A 22360-nucleotide genomic window follows, 5' to 3' on the forward strand; every position below is an offset into this window, starting at 1 on the left:
GCAGCTGCCTTTATGTTTGTAATGATGCAGCATTCTCAGGTGTCTAAGGGCACATATCTTGTATGACCATTTTGTTTGGTGTTTGGATTTGGAAGATAATCTGAGCTGTATTGAAATTAATACAATGACATGTTCAATAGAAAACTGTTCACTTATACCTCCATTTTTTTTCTTTTTATTCCTACCCATCAGTCTATTACAGTTCATAAAATGATGGTTTTTCATTGTGCCAACTTCTCCTTAGCTCTATACTCACCTGTCAGCATGGATCCATTAAAGCTTATCTTGAGAATCCCTTTCTTTCCTTAGAGCTGTTCTCACCTACTCAAGATTGACAGTACAGTGTGCCATTCCTCCCGCTAACAATATTCTCAAATTCTTCAACCACCACAGCACTATGTCTCCCATTCTGTATGACAAATCAGCTTGAATCAGAGTCCCTGTTGCTGTCGTCACATATATCTGATTATATCCCTCTTGCTACTCCAACAACAAAACACGGATAAATTGCTGATCCATCTTTCTACATTAGTGCCTCCGCTCGCTTTTGTTCATCTTCTACTGTGCACAGCAGTGACATGTGCAGGGGGTTCAGAGCAGCTGGTAACAGCATCCCTGCGACAAATGAGTGTGTGTTTGTTTACAGTTGAGGCTCCCACACCTGATGGCTTGTCCGTAAGGTCTGATGCGACTGCATTAGAGGACCTCTCGGCAAATTAGGTACATCATTAACAGCTTAAAGGCAGAATGAGTAGGATTTGTCAGTAGTGGTTTGTAAACACAACATTTAAAGTCGGCCCTGTCCTCCAAGGGTCAACACATGCCAGCAATGCTACATTGCAGTGCAGCGCTATGTCCCTATGTTTTTATAAAGTCCTGACCTCACACACTGCGTGCCGTTATTGGTTGGGGGCTACACATCCGCTGCCCAAAAGGTTGCAGCCCAGACACATCCAGAACACAGCAAAATAAGAAAATACAGGCAGAGAGCGGGGTCTCTGCAGATACATACACCCCTACACATTTCAGTTGGGTTATAAGTGATGATTTAGATGGATTATTTTTGTATGAGTCCATATACTGTCACTTATTCTTACTTTTAGCTAAGACTCAATGCAGGTGCAGGATGGACCACAGTTTATATTAATGAACCAGCTGCCGATTGAACCTCTGCCAACATTATGGAAATGGTGCAAGTCAAAGTTTGTGAGATTCAAATATGCAAGGATATGATTTTTGTTTGAAGGTAATAGTTTTGGAGGACAGCTGTTGGATTCCTCCTGGAGTCTTCCTGGATGGTGCCTGTACACCTCACTGTTCATTTAGCAGCACAAACCCCATGGCTTGAACTTTTTTTTTTGTTATCAAAATTACAACAATTTCATCCACTTTTTAAAATAAGAATCTAGCCACTTTATAATGAGAGAAACTGGACTTCCTGACTGAAAGCCTTCTGCAGCTGAAGTTGCTTGTGAGTCTTTCAAAACACGCTGCTGGGCGATATGGCCTGATTAAAGTTGCAGGTGTGTGGAACTTTTATGATTGTGTGTTTTATTGATTGATGGTGTTTTTATATATTTTGAAGGCCAAAAATACTTTTTCCTTGCTAGTTGTTTCCCTATTGGGTTTTAACAGCGTAAAACAAGTCAGGCTTCCTTTTCTTTCTGTTTACAGGTTACTTTCCCTTTAGAAATGTCCCCAAAGTGTCTCTCAAATGTCAAATGATTTTGGTGAGCTGGCCAAAATTATATTTGTCAGCAGCTGAAAGTTCAAAGGTGGCTTTTCATCTCATTTTGTGATATGAACTGCTTACCAGTGCACAAGTAGAATGAATTCGCTGATTGTATCTTATTACCTCATTTCCCCAGGTACTGTAAGCTGGTTGTTTCACATTTGTAAATTGTGCTTCTCTATTTCTTTCCTTCTTATCCCCACAGCTCCCTGCGGAGGTCACTTCACAGGTTCAGAGGGAACTGTGCTGTCCCCAAACTACCCACATAATTACACCAAAAGTCAGAGCTGTGTCTATGACATCTTTGTCCCGGGTGACTTTGGTAAGCATTTCAAACATTATTTCCAGTGAGTTGCAGAAAAATCTTTTCAATTCTTGCTTATATTTAGGGTAGGTTTCCAGGAATATTTTTTACTTCAAATGTATAGCAGGAGGAGGCTGGTTTCTGCATAAGTTAATGGTAAAGATAGAGAATAGTGTGTAGGTGTAAGTGAAGGGCTTACTCTCAAAGCTGGTCATAGGTAACAGAATACTATACTCACGTACATAAATTTGTGTTTCATGCATTTCAGTGTTTTGTAGTATGTTTGATGGTTGCAGCCATTGAAACTCAGCTTACTGTAAATACACATACGTGTGCTGCTGGATTGATATTCAATCTACACACACATTCATATCTGACAACTGAATCAGCCAGTGGTTACACAAGTGAACTTAGTGAAGGCTACTGTTATGATTTAGGTTTTCTATACCAACACTGCTGCACCTTTTTCTGGCTGCTCCCCACTCTGATGTGTGAGTTGAAACACTATTTGAAGAAATGCCAGTGTTTTGGGCTCTAGCAAGAGGCATGAAAGCAGAATAGGTTTGGGCTGAAGTAAAATTGATTGTGTTGAAATGAAAAATTCTCTGTATTGTAGGTAAAGGAGAGGAAGGTCAAGCTTGGGAGTGCCGTGGGAAGTAGATAGAGCTAGCAAATTCACAGGTCTCAGTTTATCCAAGCGCCTCTGTATATACATAATTCAGCAAAGATCGCTCCAAGACCTTGATGCGCCTCTTCTCAATATTCGATGTTGGTCATAAAGAGCTGCTGAAATCGTAGGCAGAGGTTTTTTATTCAGCAAAGCCCCTTGCTTATGAAACACAGATTAATCCCCTGTGTGATGATCCAGCCCGACAGTTTACATCCTCTGTTGCCATCTCCCACTGCTCATAGAGTCCAGGAATCTGCAGGGTTTTTTTTCTATAAATATTGCATAAAAATGCTGCCTTTGCTTAAACTGTCTGCAAAAGCTTAATGGACTGTGGAAGTCTCCAAGCAACATTCCCACCTGGGCCTGCGGATTTATTCCAGGGAGTGCAGACACAGAGGCTATTGAAAAGTCCCACTGATGATGAACAAGATTGCTTTGGTGTGGCTTGAGGGTAATTTATTCCGAGTAGTAGTCTAACAAAGCAACTGGGATTCACAGCTTGGGGAGAGCAAATTGAAAATGTTGGAACTACAACACTCTAGCTATTATGTAACAAGAAATCCTAAATTTCCTAAATAAATAAACCATGTGCCTTTCTTTTTACTAATAATATTTGAATCTTTCATATGGAGGCTCAAGCCAGAACAGTAAATGTCCTTAAACCAATATGACATCCTTAGTAGTGTAAAACAAGCTGTCTACAGTTTTTTAATATAAGGACAATCAACAAAACTGATCTCATTTGCATATGTAGGGTTTTAGCAGACCAAACACTGGCTCATAATACAGTATACGCTGCAATTGAGTTACCATGCTTACATCATTTATTGTGTGTTTATTTTAACTTAACTTTAAAAATATGGCCAAGCATTATTGACTGTATTAAATCCAGAATTTTTGTCTTCAATCTTTAAACGTCTTAATCTTCTGATTAAACTGTATATTGAGAAATTATTTTCCCCCGATGAGGCTTGGCAGCTGAGTCTAGCCTATAAGCAGTGTGATAGCAGAGATCACATTTCAGTGTATAGTATACAGGTAATTGAAATTTGTAAGCACCTGGGGTACAGTTTCAAACGTGTGTCTTAGTGTGTTCCAAGTATGACTGATAGCGTTCCATAAAGCCTTCGAGACATCATGTCAGCCTGGTTGAACCTGCAGGAAAAGGTCAGTTGGAAATATCATCTCTTGACTCTGGCCCAATGACCTGAGAGTTTTACACCTGGGGGAGAGGGTTTGCAGTATTATGTGGATGTATGTCTTTTGCTGTCAAGGTGTAGTTGTAGGGGTTTAGACAGACCTTGGTATATATGTATGTATTGTAAAATGGCTCTGAATAATTGAAGTATGTTATAAGCACACTGTGTTACATCTCGGAAAAGAATTGGAAGCAGTACATTTAGAATTAATTAAACCATGTGCTCTTCATAATTATTATGAGGATATTATAATAAACTTAGTGCCAGTACAGTGCCTGAGATTATGTTTGACTAATGCTTGCCAGATTGGCAAGCAGCCATCAGCTGTTGAATCCCAGAATGAACACTATGTTTGAATGGTTCAGAATCTTAAAATGGTTTTCAATAAAGGTGAGCGACTCAGCGTCACTGATAATGCAAAGTAAAAATTTAGTCATAGATAGATGTTTCTCAAATTTGATTGCATATTTACAAGGCAGTCTCATGAATTATTGGGGTACATTACGATACATGAAATCATTATGTCCTATACAGTAAGACTGAGAAGATCTGTACTCTAGTAGTCTAGTCTTTGACAGATGACAGCTATATCTGACCTGAAAATGGTGGAAACACGGCAAGAATGGAAAGTGTTGGACAGATTTGAAGAAATAATGAACACTTTTGAGAATGTTTTCCAGGATAAGCTGATTTCATATCACAGTGTACAATGTCATGTTCCCAGATCGTGGCGGTTAACTCTTGGAGTATTATTGTAGGTTGTGAGAAAAGAGGAATCTACCATCAATTTCAGCTTTGCCATTTGTGATAGAGTGTCAGTTAGGAAGTCATTTAGTTTTGGTTATTTTTACATTTGGTTCTGTTGGAGCTTGTGCACATGACTCAAGCAGTGATGGTACCACAGTGGAAGGGGTAAAGAAATTTGACAGCAGTACAAGCTTTTTCTTGGATAGAAGATTCAATGCACATAGTTGACAGGGCAACTTGACAGCTGGTACGTGCAGTGCAAATCATCACCATATGCAAGACTTAGATTTTTTTTTAATAACAAGATTTTTACATACATACATACAGTATAGTAACAATGCTGATGTCATGATTAGCCACATTTCATTTTCTTTGTCTTGTCTTCTGCTGCTGGTTTGCCAAAAAGCACAGGTTTTCACAGTGTGTTTGGAGATTCTTTGACAGGTTGAAAGGTAGCTTAAAAAGCATGGGGCATGTTTATACATGTGTTGAATGTTGGCAGATATTTTGTTTACTGGTATCATAGTACAGTTTGTATAGATTTACTGTATTCTTCCCAAGCTGTCATGGTTTCTGTCTGGAAACGAAACAAATACTGTAGATATGTACATACCCCCCTGTGTGTGTTTTCATTTGGACCTTTGCCATGCTTCCTTTTGCACTTGATGCTTATATAATGCATGCACATGATATACATGCATCAATAACATTAAAATGCACCACATTGCAATAAAGTACAATTCTGCCTGAAGCATCACCTCAATCATACAACTCATTATTTGTCTTTTTAAAAGTCCTACATGACATACAGTATATTTAAAATGTGCTTGCCTGGTTTTTTATTATCCTTATAGATTTAGATGTGCATACATGTTAGCATATTCATTTCCAGTTGTTGACCATAAACATGATAATAAAGAAAGATCTGGCAGCAGACACCAGTGCTTAAAACACAATGTGAGCAAAGTCAGTAAAAATGTTTTACATTCATTTGTGAGCCATCATTTCTAGGTACCTCAGTAGTCATTCAGCTCTGTGCAAAGCTTATTTTACTTCTCACCATTCAGATGTCATTAAGGTACAATGTGCATCTGTCTTGCCCTTTAATGTTTAATTATTCTGTCAGAAATAATGGTTGTAGTCATATTTCAAACAATCTCTGCTTCTTCTTTAAAGAGATGAATTATTCATGGCACTCAACCTTTGCCTTGGGCGCTGCTTGTAAACATACAGACATACACTGCCCCACAGGAATTCACTCTTGTTTACACAAGTTCAGTGGCTGGTGTATAACTTATTTTGGTTGTATACTTCCAGCAGGTAATGGTATATGTAAGAACAAGGAAATTAACGTGCAGGATATTTTGCCAAAATTAAAAACCGACATGTCCAGGGCATACAAGAAAAATAAAATAAATAAAACAACTGGATTTATACCCTGATAAACATTCAGAACTATTCTTCAAGGTAAATTGATTTTTTAGTTTTTAGAGTTTGTATTTAGCCTCGAGGATATGTTTGCTCCGTTTGTGAATGTGATTTTTTTTTTTTTTTTTTTTTAGTAAAGCAAAATGTGCTCTTTTTTTGGTTTGGTTTTACTTGGATAATGGATGAACTATTCCCATTGAGATGTACAAACCCACATCTAGATTCATTTCAAAGATCATTTACTTTATAGAGATCTTTTGTAAATAAACTCTGCATCTGAAGATCTTTTTAAAAGCCAGATGATTGTCAGATTACATATACATGTCTGAAGTTGAAAATTGAGGCTTTCTGCTTATGCGTTCTTGTAACTTATAGCATTAGTATTATACCCATATACCTCTAACTCCATAATGTGGTTAACTTTGCAAAAGTTGTATTTCATCCTACGGTAGTCTCTCAGTGGAAGGATGCTCATAATGAGTCATTGGTGAATTCGATTTCATAGACACAACATTCACTCACCTCTGCCCGAGGCTTTTTATAGCTCCAGTGTATGTGTCTATATAATACTAACAACATATGCATAATGGGTGCCATGGAATGTGTCAGGAGGCGAGACAGGAGCACTGACAGATTGCAGTAATAAATTTGGACTGTAACAAGATGGACAGAGAATGAGCGCAAGAGACCGTGGAGAGCGCGAGAGGTAAAGGGAGTGAGTCTAACTATGAGAAAGAGGCAGATAGATCTTGACTCAGTGTGAAAGTCTCAGAGAGCAGAAGTTCGATGGAAAGAGTGATAATGAGTGAGAGAAGTATAATGAGTGAGACAGGCAATGAGAAAGAAGGAGAAAGAGCGGAGGGCTGCTGAGAACGATTATAAAAACGTTCACCCTGGGGGCTGATTGTTGACTCATCAGTGATGCTCGCTGGAGAGTAAGATTATGCCTGGGGCCACCTTAGTACACGACTTGCTACATCCCACACAAAAACCATTACCTTGTCTGTCTGCTTCAGCTTACAATATATACACGAGACTCAGTGTGATTAACCCAATATGAACTGTGCACTGTTCTATTGACTTTGTTGCATTTTTCCTATAAGGCTCCACAGGTACACATGTGGATGTGTAATTAGAGACACTGCCTCTGTCAAATTTGAGTGTGTCAGCACACAGTTGACTGCATTGACTGGATTTGACAACCTGTGGTTTTCAAGTTGATGAGATTCTGGGTACCCATTGTGTCAGTGCAGTGACTTGAGCTAGTTGTCAGATACACTCCCTGATGAGTTCTCTATGATGTTCCTAGAGTCAACAAGTAACAGGGATGATAAAGATCCCAGCAAAACAAAACAAAACAAAAAAGAAAAGTGGGGAAAGAGTGCAGCTAAAACTGGAAATAAAAGAAGCCAGTTATATGTCCTTCTCTTCTTCCCATTTCTTCTCTCCTGAAGTGACCAATACTTTCAATCCACAGAGGGAGTTTGTACCCAAGATAGAAGCTTAATGGACTGTATGCAGCTTGTGCCAAGGTGCAGCCACATACACACTGCCAAAAGGGCTGATGCAATTTCACTGTGATAATGGGTCATTAAAAATATATGTGTCTGTGCTGTCATACAATCCCTCTGGTTTCTGTAAATGAGGCTTGTGTATGCTGTCAGAGCCCAGAATCCCAGAAGGCCTGTGCTGCCACAAAGCTGAGACGACAGGTACCTCCTTCATAATTCATAGCCAGAAGGACAAACATATGCTGCCATTTTCCTTACCACTCGCTGTTGCCTTTGCTGCAAGTGTCTTTAACACCTTATCTGGGCTTTGTGCATATTTTGCCTTAAGGCAAATGTAGCTAAAATGGGGTTGCATTCCATTTGCTACAATAGTGGTATCCTGAGAAAATGGTTTTCACTGCATGGAGTAATGATCATTTACCTGAGTGGGTGTGTAGCAGTAGAAACTAGTGTTATCTACCCATTTAAATGTCTGCAATCATGCCCATGTAGCTTTGCTAAACCAAAAAGTTTTTGTTAAATGTAACTCTTCAGTTGCAAACAGATTGTAGTGTTGAGGAAAGTGGCTATTTGCACAGTAGCAGTTTACTAACAAAACATATGAAGAAAAAAGGATATCAGTGTGATGACAGCTATTAGACCATCAGTGGTCACATATTACAGACAATAAGTTTGAATCCACCTGTTACCAGTGCACATTTTGAATTTGCAAAAATAAAAAAATAAAAAACAACAATGCAAAATGTTTTTGTCTGATATAATAAGGCAGGACTTGAATCCCATTGCAGACTCCCTCAAGTTATATAATGAATAGCTACTGATAGTGGGCCAGGTATAAAAACGGCATTAGGCAATAAAAAAAGAAGAAAGAGGAAGAAATCAACAGGATACAACGCACCCTTTTAATCATGCTGGTGTACTAAAGCCATCAGTGCTTTACTCACACTTCTGCTACTTATGTTCATAAAGCACTTCAAAACCCCCTTACCTCCACCCCAGCATCCACCTAGGCTGTGAGGCCATAGATTCCCCTAGGGAGGAAGTTAGCATCATCGCTCCCTGCTGTGCTGAGCTTGATGTTTCCTTGTGAGGAGCATCGAGGTCAAAGCTGAGATGCCAAACATTAATGCTGTACATATTCTACATTTACATAATAATCTATTTCATGTGAGTTGGCTGACTGTAGCCACTTCACCTTGAATTTTTCATCTAAAATCCTACATTTCTGACACAGCTGAAATGCTGAATTTTTACATTACATACAACTTACGTATACCTACAGTATTTTCCTTAACTGAACCATTTCAGACAAGCATTCATGTTTTTGTTTGATGCAATGTTTTCTTGGTTTGGTAGCAGTAACCCCAGCTGGAAACCAATCCAAGAGGTTAGTCTGTCAAGTTGACCTTTTTTTTAACAACAATTTAAGCATTTGAAAGACGCAGGTGTCATTGACGGTGTGTAATGTGAGTGTATAACAAAACTCTTCCATAGAGTAAGAGTATGCAGGAGTTTGTGATTAACTGTTATAGTAACAAGAGTTACTTAATATAGCTCTCACGATGCAGATGTATTGCATGCATGTGTTTTTTAAACCAATAGACTGTAGAGTAGCTTTTCTCTCTCCATCCATTTTTCTACATGCACTTTGTTTTTGCTTGTAATGCTGTAATGGTGATTTATTTTTAGTAGGATTTAATGGCTTGGCACTTCAATCCTCCACTTGTTTTTACACAATGTGCTACATGAATGTATTTGACCACAAAGTCTTAAGTCATGCTGAGTTATTAGTCCACAGACAGCATGAAGAAATCATACAAATCTTGTTTTGAGGCAACAGTGATAATCTTTGTGCCCCTACCTGTGACAAAAAGTAGAACTACTGATAAAGAAAACCCAAAGACAATTTAGGAGCAGGCTCTTTTGTTCATATTAATCAGCAACAATGAAAAGAAAACGCTACAGGCATTGCAGACATCTGCAGTTCACCAAGGACCCCTGAAGAACACAGTCTCTGCAACACACTGTGTTTAGTTTTGGCATTTACCTGTGTGTTTATCTCTGCAGCAACTCAACATCATTGTAAATGAGGGCAACCTCAGTGATTCTTCGAGTTTAAATAAAGGTCTGACTGTAGATGCATAGATACTGGTGAGCATTATACCAGTATGCAGCATGAATATTTTTGTACTACAAGAGTCTTTGTGTTCAACAACTCCTCAGGAATATAAGATATAACTGAACAGTATTTTCTGAACAGTATTTCTCTGTTGCAACACAAACAGTATGAGCAAGATAATACACTGGAGAGGTTCTCAAACTTGCATTATGGAATTGCGTGCTTTGCTAGCATACATGAGTTTTAGGATAATCCATCAACTACATACACAGACGTTTGAAAACACTCAACCCACAAATGATCCAGTGGGTGATGCTCGTTCATTCTGTAGGAGAAAGATCAAATAGCAGAGGGGGGAGAGACAGAGACGGAAAAAGACTTTCTAAGATTATGACATTTCTCTTCCCTGCTGTATTGTAATGATCCTATCTCCAGTACATGCCCTTGTTTTTGACAGGGAAAGAACTCCATCCCAAAATCCGAAATGATGAAAAATCCAGATGAAAAGTGAAAAGTGCAGCCAAAGTTTATAGCAAAGGGGAAAAAACTAAAGCCAATCAGATATGTTATCTATTCTCCTGCCTCTTCTGCTCGCTGCTGCTTGTTTTCTCTGTATACAGGAAACCTTATGTTTTTTTTTTTCTCTGGGACTATCCCAACCTTTAACAGCTTTTACACAGTACAGTTACAGATGTCAATGTCAAAGTCTGGTGTGTATAATTCTGATAAAATAGAGTCGGCCTCAAAACACTCATCTTATCTGATCTCTGTAACAAGTCGGATAAAAATGTTGACAAAATTGTGGCCACGATATTGAATTCATAGTCAAAGTCAATCATTTCCTACATTCCTGTTGATGTGCCATTACATAAAGGTATACAGTGTAGAAATCTGGAGGAAAAACAAGCCAAATGGTTGTTCATTATCAGTCCAAACTTGGTTGATGAAACAGTTCTGGATTCACAATACTGTCTCCGTGGAACTAAGAATCTCTGTGGGCCAGATTTACTCAGTTCTTTGCGCCAATCTTTCAGGCCTCAAAAACATGCTTTATTTATATGTACTGTGTATGTATAAACATAGGCACCCCTGTGGAGCTGCAGTTTGCGTGTCACATGTATGGGTTTTTATGTATTCAGCTGAATTTACTCATGTCACTTTCTTTTCCACAAGAAAAGCTGTGATAGGAAAAAGAATATGCATCAAATTTAAGCTTATATATAACAAAGAAATGATTATTTCAAACAAAAATGAAACAATTAACACAATGTACTGACAAATACTGGACAAGGACGTGCGTGTGTGTGTGTGTGTGTGTGTGTGTTTTTCTCTATATGTGTCGGACACATTTAAAATTGACCCTCTACGGGCTGAAACTAATCATACTGTTCTTTTCTAAAAGATATTTAAGAGTGTGTTTAGTTTTGGCATTTACCTCAGTATTAACATCCAACCATCTCCACCTCCATCTGCTCTACTCTGAACTGCTGTACCTGCCGCTCCTTCTCTCTCTCTCTCTCTCCTTCACTGACTGTGGTGGCTTGTCTTTATTTTGAGCATCTTTGATATGTCTTATTATATCACTTAATATAGTTTTTTCCCTCTTGAATATGTTTATTACCTCTAAATGTATTATTAATTAGAAATATGCCACATGCTTTTACAGTGTAGGTCAGCTGAGTATATATGCTGTAATATAGCAACAGTAAGACAGTCTCATTAACAATAAAATAAGAAAGATATTTGAACTTTTCTGTTTTGCATACACAGTTAATTTATTATGTGTTAGATCTATTTGATTTTTGCAAATAAAATCTGAAATCTCGAGGAACAGATTTTTTAGTGTTCAGTATTCAAAGAATTGAGAAACAAGGTTAAAAATGTTAGGCAAAGACGTTGGAGTAACCGGTATAAATGGTGGATTCCTCTTGCCTGGTAGATATGGTGCAGCTTGGTAGTTATGGTGAAATGGTGTTTTGATGTAATGGAATAATTTCTTGGCACACATTACTCCCCTTAATAGTATCAGAGCACACCATTCAGGCACCATAACAACATTGTTAGTGACCAGGTGCATCCATTCAGTGCCACACTCTATACTTTTTCAAATGGATACTTCCAGCAGGATAACAAGCCTTGTCACAAAGCACTCATCATCCCAGAATAGTTCCAGGAACATGACAGTGATTTTAATTTACTTCACTTCCCTGCACTTTCTCCAGATCCGAGCCCAATAGAGGACCTATGAGATGTGATGGCAAGGGATTTTCACAGTGTGAACGTGCTAGAAAATATCTGCAGGAACTATGTGTATTGAGTCAGAATGAACCAAGAAGTAAGAAACATCATGTTGTTGAAGCTGTTGTCTCAAAGTATTTAGTCTGCTTTAAATACATAATACTGGCTAGGTTTATCTTATCAAGTGAATATTATGCGTTTACTGTATATGAAAGTAGTCTTCTTATAATTCCTCACTTTCTGTAAATTACTCTAATGTATGACCACCCATCTGTACTTGATTGCTTTAATCACATGATTAATTTATACGGCCCCCTGAATCCATTAATCTCTGGCAGAAACCACCAAGCATGGTAGACACTATCACAACCTCTCGTCACATTTTTCAAAATGACTGCCTTCAAAATGAGGAAAATTAGATTACCATCACATAAAAATAAGACCAACCTGCCGTTGTACATTTTTGCATTATTTAAGCCCAGCAGCCAGAGTGATATGAGATACAAGCATGCACTAATATCAGGATCTAATACCCAAAGAGAGAGGGATTAAACTGCTTTGGAGTGATTCAAGGTAAACATTCAGGCATGAAAATGTTGTCCATTGTCCAAGTGCATTGTGTTATACTACCATGACTAGACCTAGAGGACAAAAGATTCATCATAGTCCTGCATAAATTAGGTTACAAGTTTACAATGATTTATTGACTTAATATGTGGACGTGATTACAGCAAAGGAGCAGATTGGAGTCATGCTTGGCTGGCTTTAGATTAGAGGCAGAAATGAGCGACACTGTACTTGTGTGAGTGTGTATATGTGCGTTCGTGTCTGAGTTTGTGTGTGTGTGTCAGTGTTACGTAGTGTAGCCTATTCAATAAGCACAGTGTAGGTATGCTAATACCACAGCAGTGAGCTGTCCCTAAGGGTAAAATCATCTCTTATTTAGACTGGTTCAGCCATAGGCATCCTCACTTCTCTACAGATAAAGAAACAGGGCTGTGTGTGCTGCTCTGTGTGACAGCACCTTTATGCGTGTACATGTGTGCTTGTGGATTTGTTTCTTTTTTTCCCCCTCCTTTGCTTTTTTGAGCTTTGAGTTTCTTTCTCCTCTTTCTTTGGCTGCTGCATGTGTTCAGTCTGTCATGTCTCTTAGTACAAACAGTAATACACCCATACAAATAAAAATTGTTACACCTTCCTCCGCACTCCCTCCTTCCTGCTTGCTGCATGTCTTCAGCACAGTTTTTTTGGTCAGCTTGTTAGAGGTCAGTCTAAACCATCGTCTCTTGGGACATAAAGGGCAGCATAGCGTACGGCGACTGTCAGGGGGCAGTTTCTTACTCTGCTTGTCATTCTTTCTCTGTATGTGTCTGTCTTACATAGTTATATGGCAGGTATAATGGTTTCACAGTGCTGCACTATAAGGCAACATACTAGAGGAAATCTGTACCGCTACAAAGTGAAGATGACAGGACGCTGTTCCATAATTCATAGCCAGAAGGACAAGCATATGCTGCCATTTTTTACCCTTAGCAATTGCCTCTGTTACCAGTATTTTTTTATCTTTTTTTTTTTTTTTTTTTTTTTTTTTTTTTTACACCTTTTCAGCTGGGACTTGTGTGTATTTTGCCAGAAGGCATGTGGATGTAGCTAACACATTAGTGAAAGCTATTACTGGGCAAAAACAGGCTGTACTTGCTTTCATTTATCAGTATGCCATTTGAAGTCTGCTCTTCACAACATGGCCCAATTATAGTTAACCTGTGTGTCTGTGTTCCAGTTACAGAAGAAACTTTCATTAGTTTTAAACTTGACTTTCTTTTGATTACAGGTTAAACTCTGCAAACATCTACAATGTTATTTATTTATTTATTTTTACAGCTAAAATACAAGAATATGGAATATCGGTTTTCTCAAACAGGTTTACTGTTATTTATTCTTTCTACTTACAGAAGTGATAAAGATAAATACCTTATGAAGCCACATATACTGTACGAAAAGTTATTGCAATTTCTCACGGATTAAACACTTTTCAAAAACACAATCATATTTCATACTAATATTCTCTCTTTCCTAGAGCTAGAGCTATGACAACTATTTTTAACTATCCTTCTTTTAAATTACCATTTTTTAAAATCTCCATCCTACACACTGAATCCTTGAAAGTGAGTGAGACAGTATTCATTTTCATGGGAGGGTAAACATACATGTTTTTAAATGTATTTTTGAAGAATGTGTAGCTTTCACAAGATGCCTGTGCAGTGGATTTGCACTCAGTCATGCACAACTGCTCAAACACACAGCATATCACAGAAGTAGTGATCCATTAGGCCATGTCTATTAATTTGGTTAGAGAAAGATCTGATTATTTTCAAGGGTTTGTAAACATTGATAATATCAGGAAAGCTTAATTGGAAATATTCATGCAGGAAATTATATAAATTCTGTCTTCATTATCATAAGTTCTTAGTAGTTTCTAATTATTTTTTTTTTTTTACTGAGGATAAGATTTAATTATTACTTTTATAATAAACAACAATGTTCTTATGTGACATTGCATTAGATATAGGCTGTTTAATTGAATTCAAGGTAAAACTACATTGTCCAGATGCCTTCTCTATGCAGTTCACAGGGCATGACACTGTATCAGCTCCACAGTAGTCTGTATTCATTCTTTATTATGTTGTATTTGCCATCAAAAGTATAACATAGGTCTTAACTCTGGAGTGCCACTACTGAGAGAGTGGAGTGGAGAAAATAGTACAGTAGTACAAGTATAACAAACAGTATTGTGTGAAAGCTGTTTTCCACTTGTAAAATGCCATGGCAGAGAGAGAGAGAGAGAGAGAGAGAGAGAGAGAGAGAGAGAGAGAGAGAGAGAGAGAGAGAGAGAGAGAGAGAGAGAGATTTCAAAGGGATACCAAATTATTGGTTGCAAAGAAAAAGTCACATAAGGGGTTGCAGCAGGTGAGCAGATATTAATTTGCTTGAGGAAATTGCAACCTATAAAAGCTAAAGACCAGGAAGAATATTGCACCAAAAGTCAGTATTTATATTGGATTTGTCAATGATTTACTTCAGATTTGTATTATGTCATAACAATGGAGTCTGTGTGCTTCTGTATGTGTGTGTGTGTGTGTGTGTGTGTGTGTGTGTGTGTGTGTGTGTGTGTGTGTGTGTGTGTGTGTGTGTGTGTGTGTGTGTGTGTGTGTGTGTCTACATTAAGTCTATTGGTCATTTCCACCTCAATACAGCAAAATGATAGATCATTTAGATTAACACTGTTTAAATATGAACCAACCTATACAAACATCATTTAATTTAACATTTTTGTTTAGCATTTCACATTATAATTATTATTATATTATTATTTAATATTATTCTTAATAATATTTTAAGCAACAAATAATTCAAGTACAATTTCAGCATCAAAATAATGAGGTTCTGACTATGTGGCTGTATGGCACTTTGATATTCCACAAAGTACTGTCATGAGTCATGACCAGCTGTAGTATTGTAAAACGTGCCTAGTTTTGCATTGGAATTATCTGATTATAAATATTTGCTGTTTTCTTTGGCCCTAGGAGGTATCACATACTATAGATACTGATGTTTTGATTGAGTAAAAGTAGGCCGTGTGTGTTTATTGAAAGAGTTGCAGTGCATCACAGTGTGTCTAAAAAAACGAATTGTGATGGGGAAAAGTATTCCCTCAGCATGGAAAAACTGGTTTAGTAGGGGTGATTGCAGGCTGCTCAACACAGCATTCTCACACAACGTCCACCCAGCGTCCCTGTGTGAATAAATGTGGCACCATTATATAGCAGCAGTGCTTTCCAGTAATAGTCTTATTAGATCCAAATATACTTCAGAAAAGTATAAAAAACCATGCAAAATATATTTAAAAAGTGTTACGAGCAATTGTTTGTATAGAAATTTGTCCATGCTGTTTATGTGGAGAGACACTTGCAAATTAGATTGGATGCATAACCCTTCTAGGCACAGAGCGTACACTAGTCAAAACAACATTGTGTGACTGGTTCAGGGTTTCAGCTCTCAGACTCTTTATGAATTAAAAAGATGTATAATTTTTAATTCTCACCAGCTGAACTGATAATAACTTCCCAAGGACAATGACAATTTCCACTGAACTGGGCTGCCTGCTGATATATCATTTTTGATTTTCTACAAAAATCACCTTTTGATGTGCTGTACAGTATTTTCACCTGCTGTTTTTCTCTCACACATCCTTGCTTTGCAGTGCTCTTTGGTCAGTTTGTTGTATTCCAGACCTTGACCAGTGATGTGGTTGAGATCTATGATGGATCCTCCACAGATTCAGCCCTTCTCTCATCAATCTATGGATCACACTCAGGTAAAAACATAACTTGAAATCTTGAAATCTTGAAATCTAGCATCTTGTTTTATGTATGCTACCAGCTCATAGGTATGAGTAGTCCTATCAAGCACAGCATTTTGCAGCACAGGCAAGACAGCACATCCATCTCAGTTTGATTCATAATCAAATACTCTTTTTCTTAGACTAATTAAAAGTCTGAAATTCTAGCAGCTTCATACTTCCAATTATAGATTTATTCATTTTTTACATTTCTCCATGAAACAGTGATACTTAAAACATTTTGATTACAACTGAATAAACTCCTGAGTCCCAATTAAAAGAACTAAAGAAAACAAGTCATTGTAAATTGTTGTCACCACATTACTTGATTAGACAGTTACACAAAGTAAACACAAACTAATTCTTTCTCCAGCATTTAACACAGAGGACATACTGTATATTAGATTAAACTGTAAATTTAACCAACATAGAAAGTTGCATATAAATCACAATTGTCACATACAGTAAAACTTAATTAACATTTATCCTTTTTAGTCCAAATCAATGTACATGATAATATGAAAGAGTTTCATCTCAAAGAGTTTTAAAAGAGAGCATCTCATTTGCTTTTACATTTCAGGCGAGACACTCCCTTTAAGTTCAGGAAACAAGATAACACTCAAGTTTACCACAAATGGAACAGACACAGCCAAAGGATTTCATTTTGTTTATCAAGGTAAGGCCTGCTTTTTCTGATACATTTCCAGAATTTTGATGTGGACTCCCTTATTTTATTTATTGTGGGGTTTTTTTTAAAGATACTTTATCTTTGCACACATCACATAAAGGGTTGTTCAATAGAGTGTCATTGGCTGCAGGATCCGGCAGCAGGGCAGCATGATGTGGAGTTAAGTAGCCTATCCTGACAAGAGTGACTAATGATGTGAGGGAGATTCACAAGGGCTTAACCATTTCTCTCTGCCTCCTTAATCTTTCCATCTCTCCGTCTTCTGTTTTTTTTTTTGGCTGCCACACCCATACACAACTATTTGTCTTTCTCTTCCTCTTTTCTCTTCCTACAGCTGTCCCCCGGACAAGTGCCTCTCAGTGCAGCTCGGTCCCTGAGCCCCGGTTTGGGAAGCGGATAGGGAACGACTTTGGCACGGGTATGGTGGTACTGTTTGAGTGCAATCCAGGCTACACGCTGCACGGCTCCAACGCCATCAGGTGTGAGGCCGTGCCCAGTACCCTGGCCCAGTGGAACGGCACTGTGCCCACATGTGTTGGTAAGCGTCCTCATCCTCCAACCCTCGACTCACCCCCCGTTTGCACTTACACACACACACACTCACTGAGACCCACAAAGATGGAGCAGGTGCATAAAAACGGTCGGCGTCTGTTTTTCCAAGGCATTACTTATCCTAATGTCTGTCACCCACTGTAAAGCATCTGCCTATCTCTGGTTTTCATACTTCAGACAGGAAAAAAGAGGCGAGGACAAATAGATTGACAAAGTGCCATACATTTTCTCCCAGAGTAAAGAATTTAGGTTCAAATGCCTTTCCAGACTAATTGTAAAATAAATAGCTGTGTGAAGAGAACCGGTCCAACAGCAACACCCTCCTTTTTTCGATCTTTGGGTAACTTTTTTATGCATGTATACTGCATTATATATACTCAGCTCATATAATCTATATAATCAGTTTATTATCCAATCCAGTTCAGTTCAACAATAAATGTAAAGGGTGTACATTTACACATTTGTAAATTCAATGCAATAGATACTCTCTATTAATGTCAGTTTTGCTTGACACTGTATCAGAGAAGTTGTGATTGAGTTCTAATTTCTGATCCTACATTTATTGATGTAATGTTGTACTGCATTTTATTTTCTAGTTGTTACTAGTACTAATACTAGTTAGTTTCTATTAACTTGCTGTCCCCATGTAAATAAAGGTGGGCAAAACATAACACACACCTTTAAGCCTTATGAACTTATCAAGTACACATGCACAACCTAATAATACATTGAGTACATTACAATACCTGCAATCAAGCCTGAGGCTAATGTGATAACCAAAACTTCAAGTATCCAAATCACTATTAACTATTTCTGTATGCACCGTAATAATATTAAATGCCTACTTATGTACTTAAGTACATAAGTGTATATTATAAGGCCATAAACATGTTTAATTTAGCTTTGAAGGCACAATAGTGGAAAAAAAAAAAGTAAATTCATAAATAAATGCTCCTGTTGCAAATATTTTCTCAGTATATTTTGTATGTATTCTAACACATAAAGCACAACACATACATCAACTTAATAATACAATAACTACTTGTTAAGATGTTGTGGTAAGTGAAGATAACATTTATGCTATATTAGGCGTGTGATATTTGTCATGTCATTGTTACATATAAAAGAATATAAAGTTGAAACGACAGGTGAACCGTACAAAGAAACAAGCACACATAAATATCCTCACATAAATATTCATAGACATAAACACTCCACATTCATGATTTACATGCCGTGTCTGCACTGCTACCCAAAGACACACATGCAGAAGGAGAAATCTATTTATGTCAGGCCTTGTGCCAGCCAACTAATAGTCCCAGTCGTTAAGTGCGGGAGATTTCAAGTCAGGGTTCGTTCGAGTTCACTGCCAAGTGGTAAGGCAATAGCAGTGACACACGCAGTTCCATTCTAAACACAGTAGATTTGTATCTAGAGATTGAATCTGGCTGCAGCATCTCCCCCAGAGGCAGTGTACTCATCCAGAATAATGGATATGGTTTCATGGAAGCTTCAACAAAAACACTATGCTCAATTACTCAAGCCTTCTTTATGGGATATGATGGCACTCTCGTGTGAGGTACCTGTGTTTTAGAAGTTGCATTTCCAGCTCTTTGTCCAGCTGTAATCGACCTGACTCGTCATGCAAGCCTTGTCTTGTCTTTCAATTTCATGAATACAAAGCTGCTAAAACTTTGCTGTTATGCTAGCGTGTTTTCCTATTGTGATTTAATTAGCCTCGCCTGGATGGATGAATAATATTTGGACTGCCCGTGCTGAATTTTATGGAGAATAGTTCAATTGAATAAATAGATGTTTGTTTGTTTCCAGATAGAGTTTGACTTAACAAAATACTTTATAATTCACCCTTAAAAATTAAAGCAATCTAAATGATCTCTTTCACTATCTTATGTAAATGATGGAAATATTTATTACCTTCCCAGAGATATTATTTACCATCACTTTAAATATCTGCTCATGTCAACCACTAGATCGTGGAAAATAACAAGGGGATTTTACTGGTAAAAATAACAGTAAGGTAATAATAAATATTTATAGATGAGCACAATTTTATGTTGCCCCCCCCAGCTGAGGCAGCTAAACTCACACACATACTAAATCATTTGTCATTGTTGGAAATCATCCTGCCTACATAAACTCAGAGACCGCCATGATTCATACTCAGTGTGCCCACACATGGAATTCACTGTTGGTTTAAAAGGTGTGAAGAAGTACTGAGCTTGTTTTTAAACAGTGGATTCTTGTTTTGAAATTGCATCTCAAGGCCAATTAAAGTATGTCAGTCTGGGGGTGTGTGGTAAGGCCAGACCAGAGGGCCTTTCTTGAGGTCATAGTACTTTTGGGAGTTTACTTAAGTTTTGTTATTATACGTGGAAATTACTGCCACTGTGACTGACAGTGAATTGCAACTGAAAATTCAAGTGCAACAGATTTAATTGGAGTGTGTTTTTGAACAATTCCAGCACTCACCCCTCCAAAACCTCTGGACAACATTAAAAAACGGTTTGGATTTTGTTAACAGTTTTTGTCATTATACAGTGATAATGATCCATTTTGCTGACTGTATTATCTAAAATGACTTTGACCCACTGGCCGATACTGGTCATTTCTGTCTGTCTATAATTTTGCCCTTAAAATGGGAGCAAGAACCATTTCTCGATATTCAGTTTCAATTAAATGATCTTACACAGTTTTGAGAGAGCTGAGTTTGCCTTCACAGTCCTTCTTAAAGCAAGCTAACCTTGAAAAGTTGGCAGGTTGTAACAGTGATTTTTCATTCTGCAAAAGCTTTATGCTTGCCTTTATATTATATTTAAACTCCAAGGTTTATAATTAATAAAAAGACAGGATAACAGAGACATTATAAGATATTACATGTTGTCTTATTGCATTTGCGAAAATGCACAAGGTCAAGTCATGTAAGATTTTATAATTAAAACCAACAAACACATACTTGAAATATTGCATTTACTTAAGTAGTGCATATAATGTGAAATACCTATGTGGTGCACACATAGTGTTTTTGGTGTATGGATTAAAACGCTTCTAATTAAAAGTTTGTGTGAATTCCCGGCATATCAGATGGTGCATCGGGTGTCTCATAATGTGTGTAGTCCCCACGCTTGTCTACCTACGGTAACTCTGACATATGAGCCTGCCACAGATTGAGATGGGTGGGGAGCACTCACGCTTTTATGAGTGTCATGATTTCTAATCTTGCTCGACGAATTGCATTAACTGACAGCTCACAGGACTCAGAGGAGCTGTTAAATTACACTGAAATACTGGAACTCTCGCTGAAATGTGTCTGTTGCTTGTTGTCAAGATGGTGGTCTCAAGTTAAAGGGATTGACCTTCTATAAACCTAAAACTGACATTTCTCTGTGCTAAAAGCTAATGTGACAACTACATGTTTATTGTTGAAATGCAAATAACAGGCCTGTGTTTTGTTATTCCTTAAATAGCTTTGATTATTTCTCAGGTCTTTGTTTTATAATTGAAGGTGATTAGAAGTGATATTTGTCTGATTGTGCTAAAATGATTATTTGTTATGTATTTTAAAAGAGGATTTTTTTTGGAGAAAGATAGGGTTAGGGTTAAAACCAGTTCATAGGTAATTGGAGCCTGGTCACTCAGTCAGGCTGGAGCAGTCACATTTGACAGTGTGATATTCTCTGTATAGATCCCCTTCATATTTTCAAGGAACCTTCACTGTTCACAGTAAATGACATTCTGACAACGGTACTTTAGATTTCATAGGCATTGACCTTCATTTTTCATTTGCAGAGCAGAATTCAAAACAATTAAACAAGCTGTTCCTATTCAGTTGTGATGCCAGAGGTAATCGATTTCAATACTGAACACCCGACATGCGACATGCGTTAGCTGAAGATGATATTACAATATCCGTGATTATATGAACGTGTGATTGCTCCGCTGTTTGATTGCTCTGACGTAGAATATAGAAGTCATTTCTCCAGTGCGTGACTTGGAATGAAAGGAAGAGCGTAGTCACTCTCCAAGCCTGTGTAGGAGGGTGTAACCTGTAAAATAATGATGAGGCTGAAAAAGTGGCAAGCTGACAGCTGAAAAAAGTTTTTTTTTCTTTTTTTATCTATGTTCTATTGTTTCCTGTGTCTCCTCTGGTTTTTCTTGTCTTTCAAATTGAACCTGCCAGTAGCTGATGGATATCGAAACAGTGATTATCTTTGACCTATACAGGGGTAAACCTTTGTTCTTGACAAATAGCATTTGGTTCATTGTGAGAACACACTGTACTACACTGCCAACGATCTGAAGGACTTTCTCTCCGCTGAGTGACAGATTGCTTGTGGTTCAATAGGAAAACTGTTTTATACAAATGCTAGGTAAATTTGAATATCAGAGGACTGCTAAAGTAATTACTTGGTTGGATGTAAAAGAAGATAGAAGGTTAATTGTCTTTAGAAAATCGAAGAAACACTTATTTTTGCATGAGTGAAGCGAGAAAAGGTATAAAGAAGTGTCTTTGAGTCACTGGGCTTGGACATAGACTTTATTGATGCTTCTTTTTTATAGTATACACTATCTATCATGAATACTGAAGTACATGCAATGGTTTAACAGATTTCTGACAAAGATATTCCAGCTGGTGACAGAATAACAGTGGATCTCAACAGAGTAAAGCAGCAATGAAAAAGCAAACACTTTGTGCATTATACTTGTGTTCTTGTGACAGTATAAAATATTTAGCTGGCTCCAAGCTAAATCTCA

The 22360-nt window shown here is 37.6% G+C and overlaps 1 protein-coding gene across 1 annotated transcript in view; it reads left to right on the top strand.

Moving 5' to 3' along the window:
• Positions 1–22360, top strand: part of LOC133984078 (CUB and sushi domain-containing protein 3-like) — a 212287-nt gene that overhangs the window by 102577 nt on the left and 87350 nt on the right. Inside the window, exons 31-34 of the mRNA XM_062423328.1 lie at positions 1938–2054; positions 16210–16323; positions 16928–17023; positions 17370–17573. Coding sequence (XP_062279312.1) covers positions 1938–2054; positions 16210–16323; positions 16928–17023; positions 17370–17573 — 531 coding nt within the window. The remainder of the gene's footprint in view (positions 1–1937; positions 2055–16209; positions 16324–16927; positions 17024–17369; positions 17574–22360) is intronic.

This window comes from Scomber scombrus, chromosome 7 (genome assembly GCF_963691925.1).
Source record: "Scomber scombrus chromosome 7, fScoSco1.1, whole genome shotgun sequence".
Classification (NCBI taxonomy): Eukaryota; Metazoa; Chordata; class Actinopteri; order Scombriformes; family Scombridae; genus Scomber; species Scomber scombrus.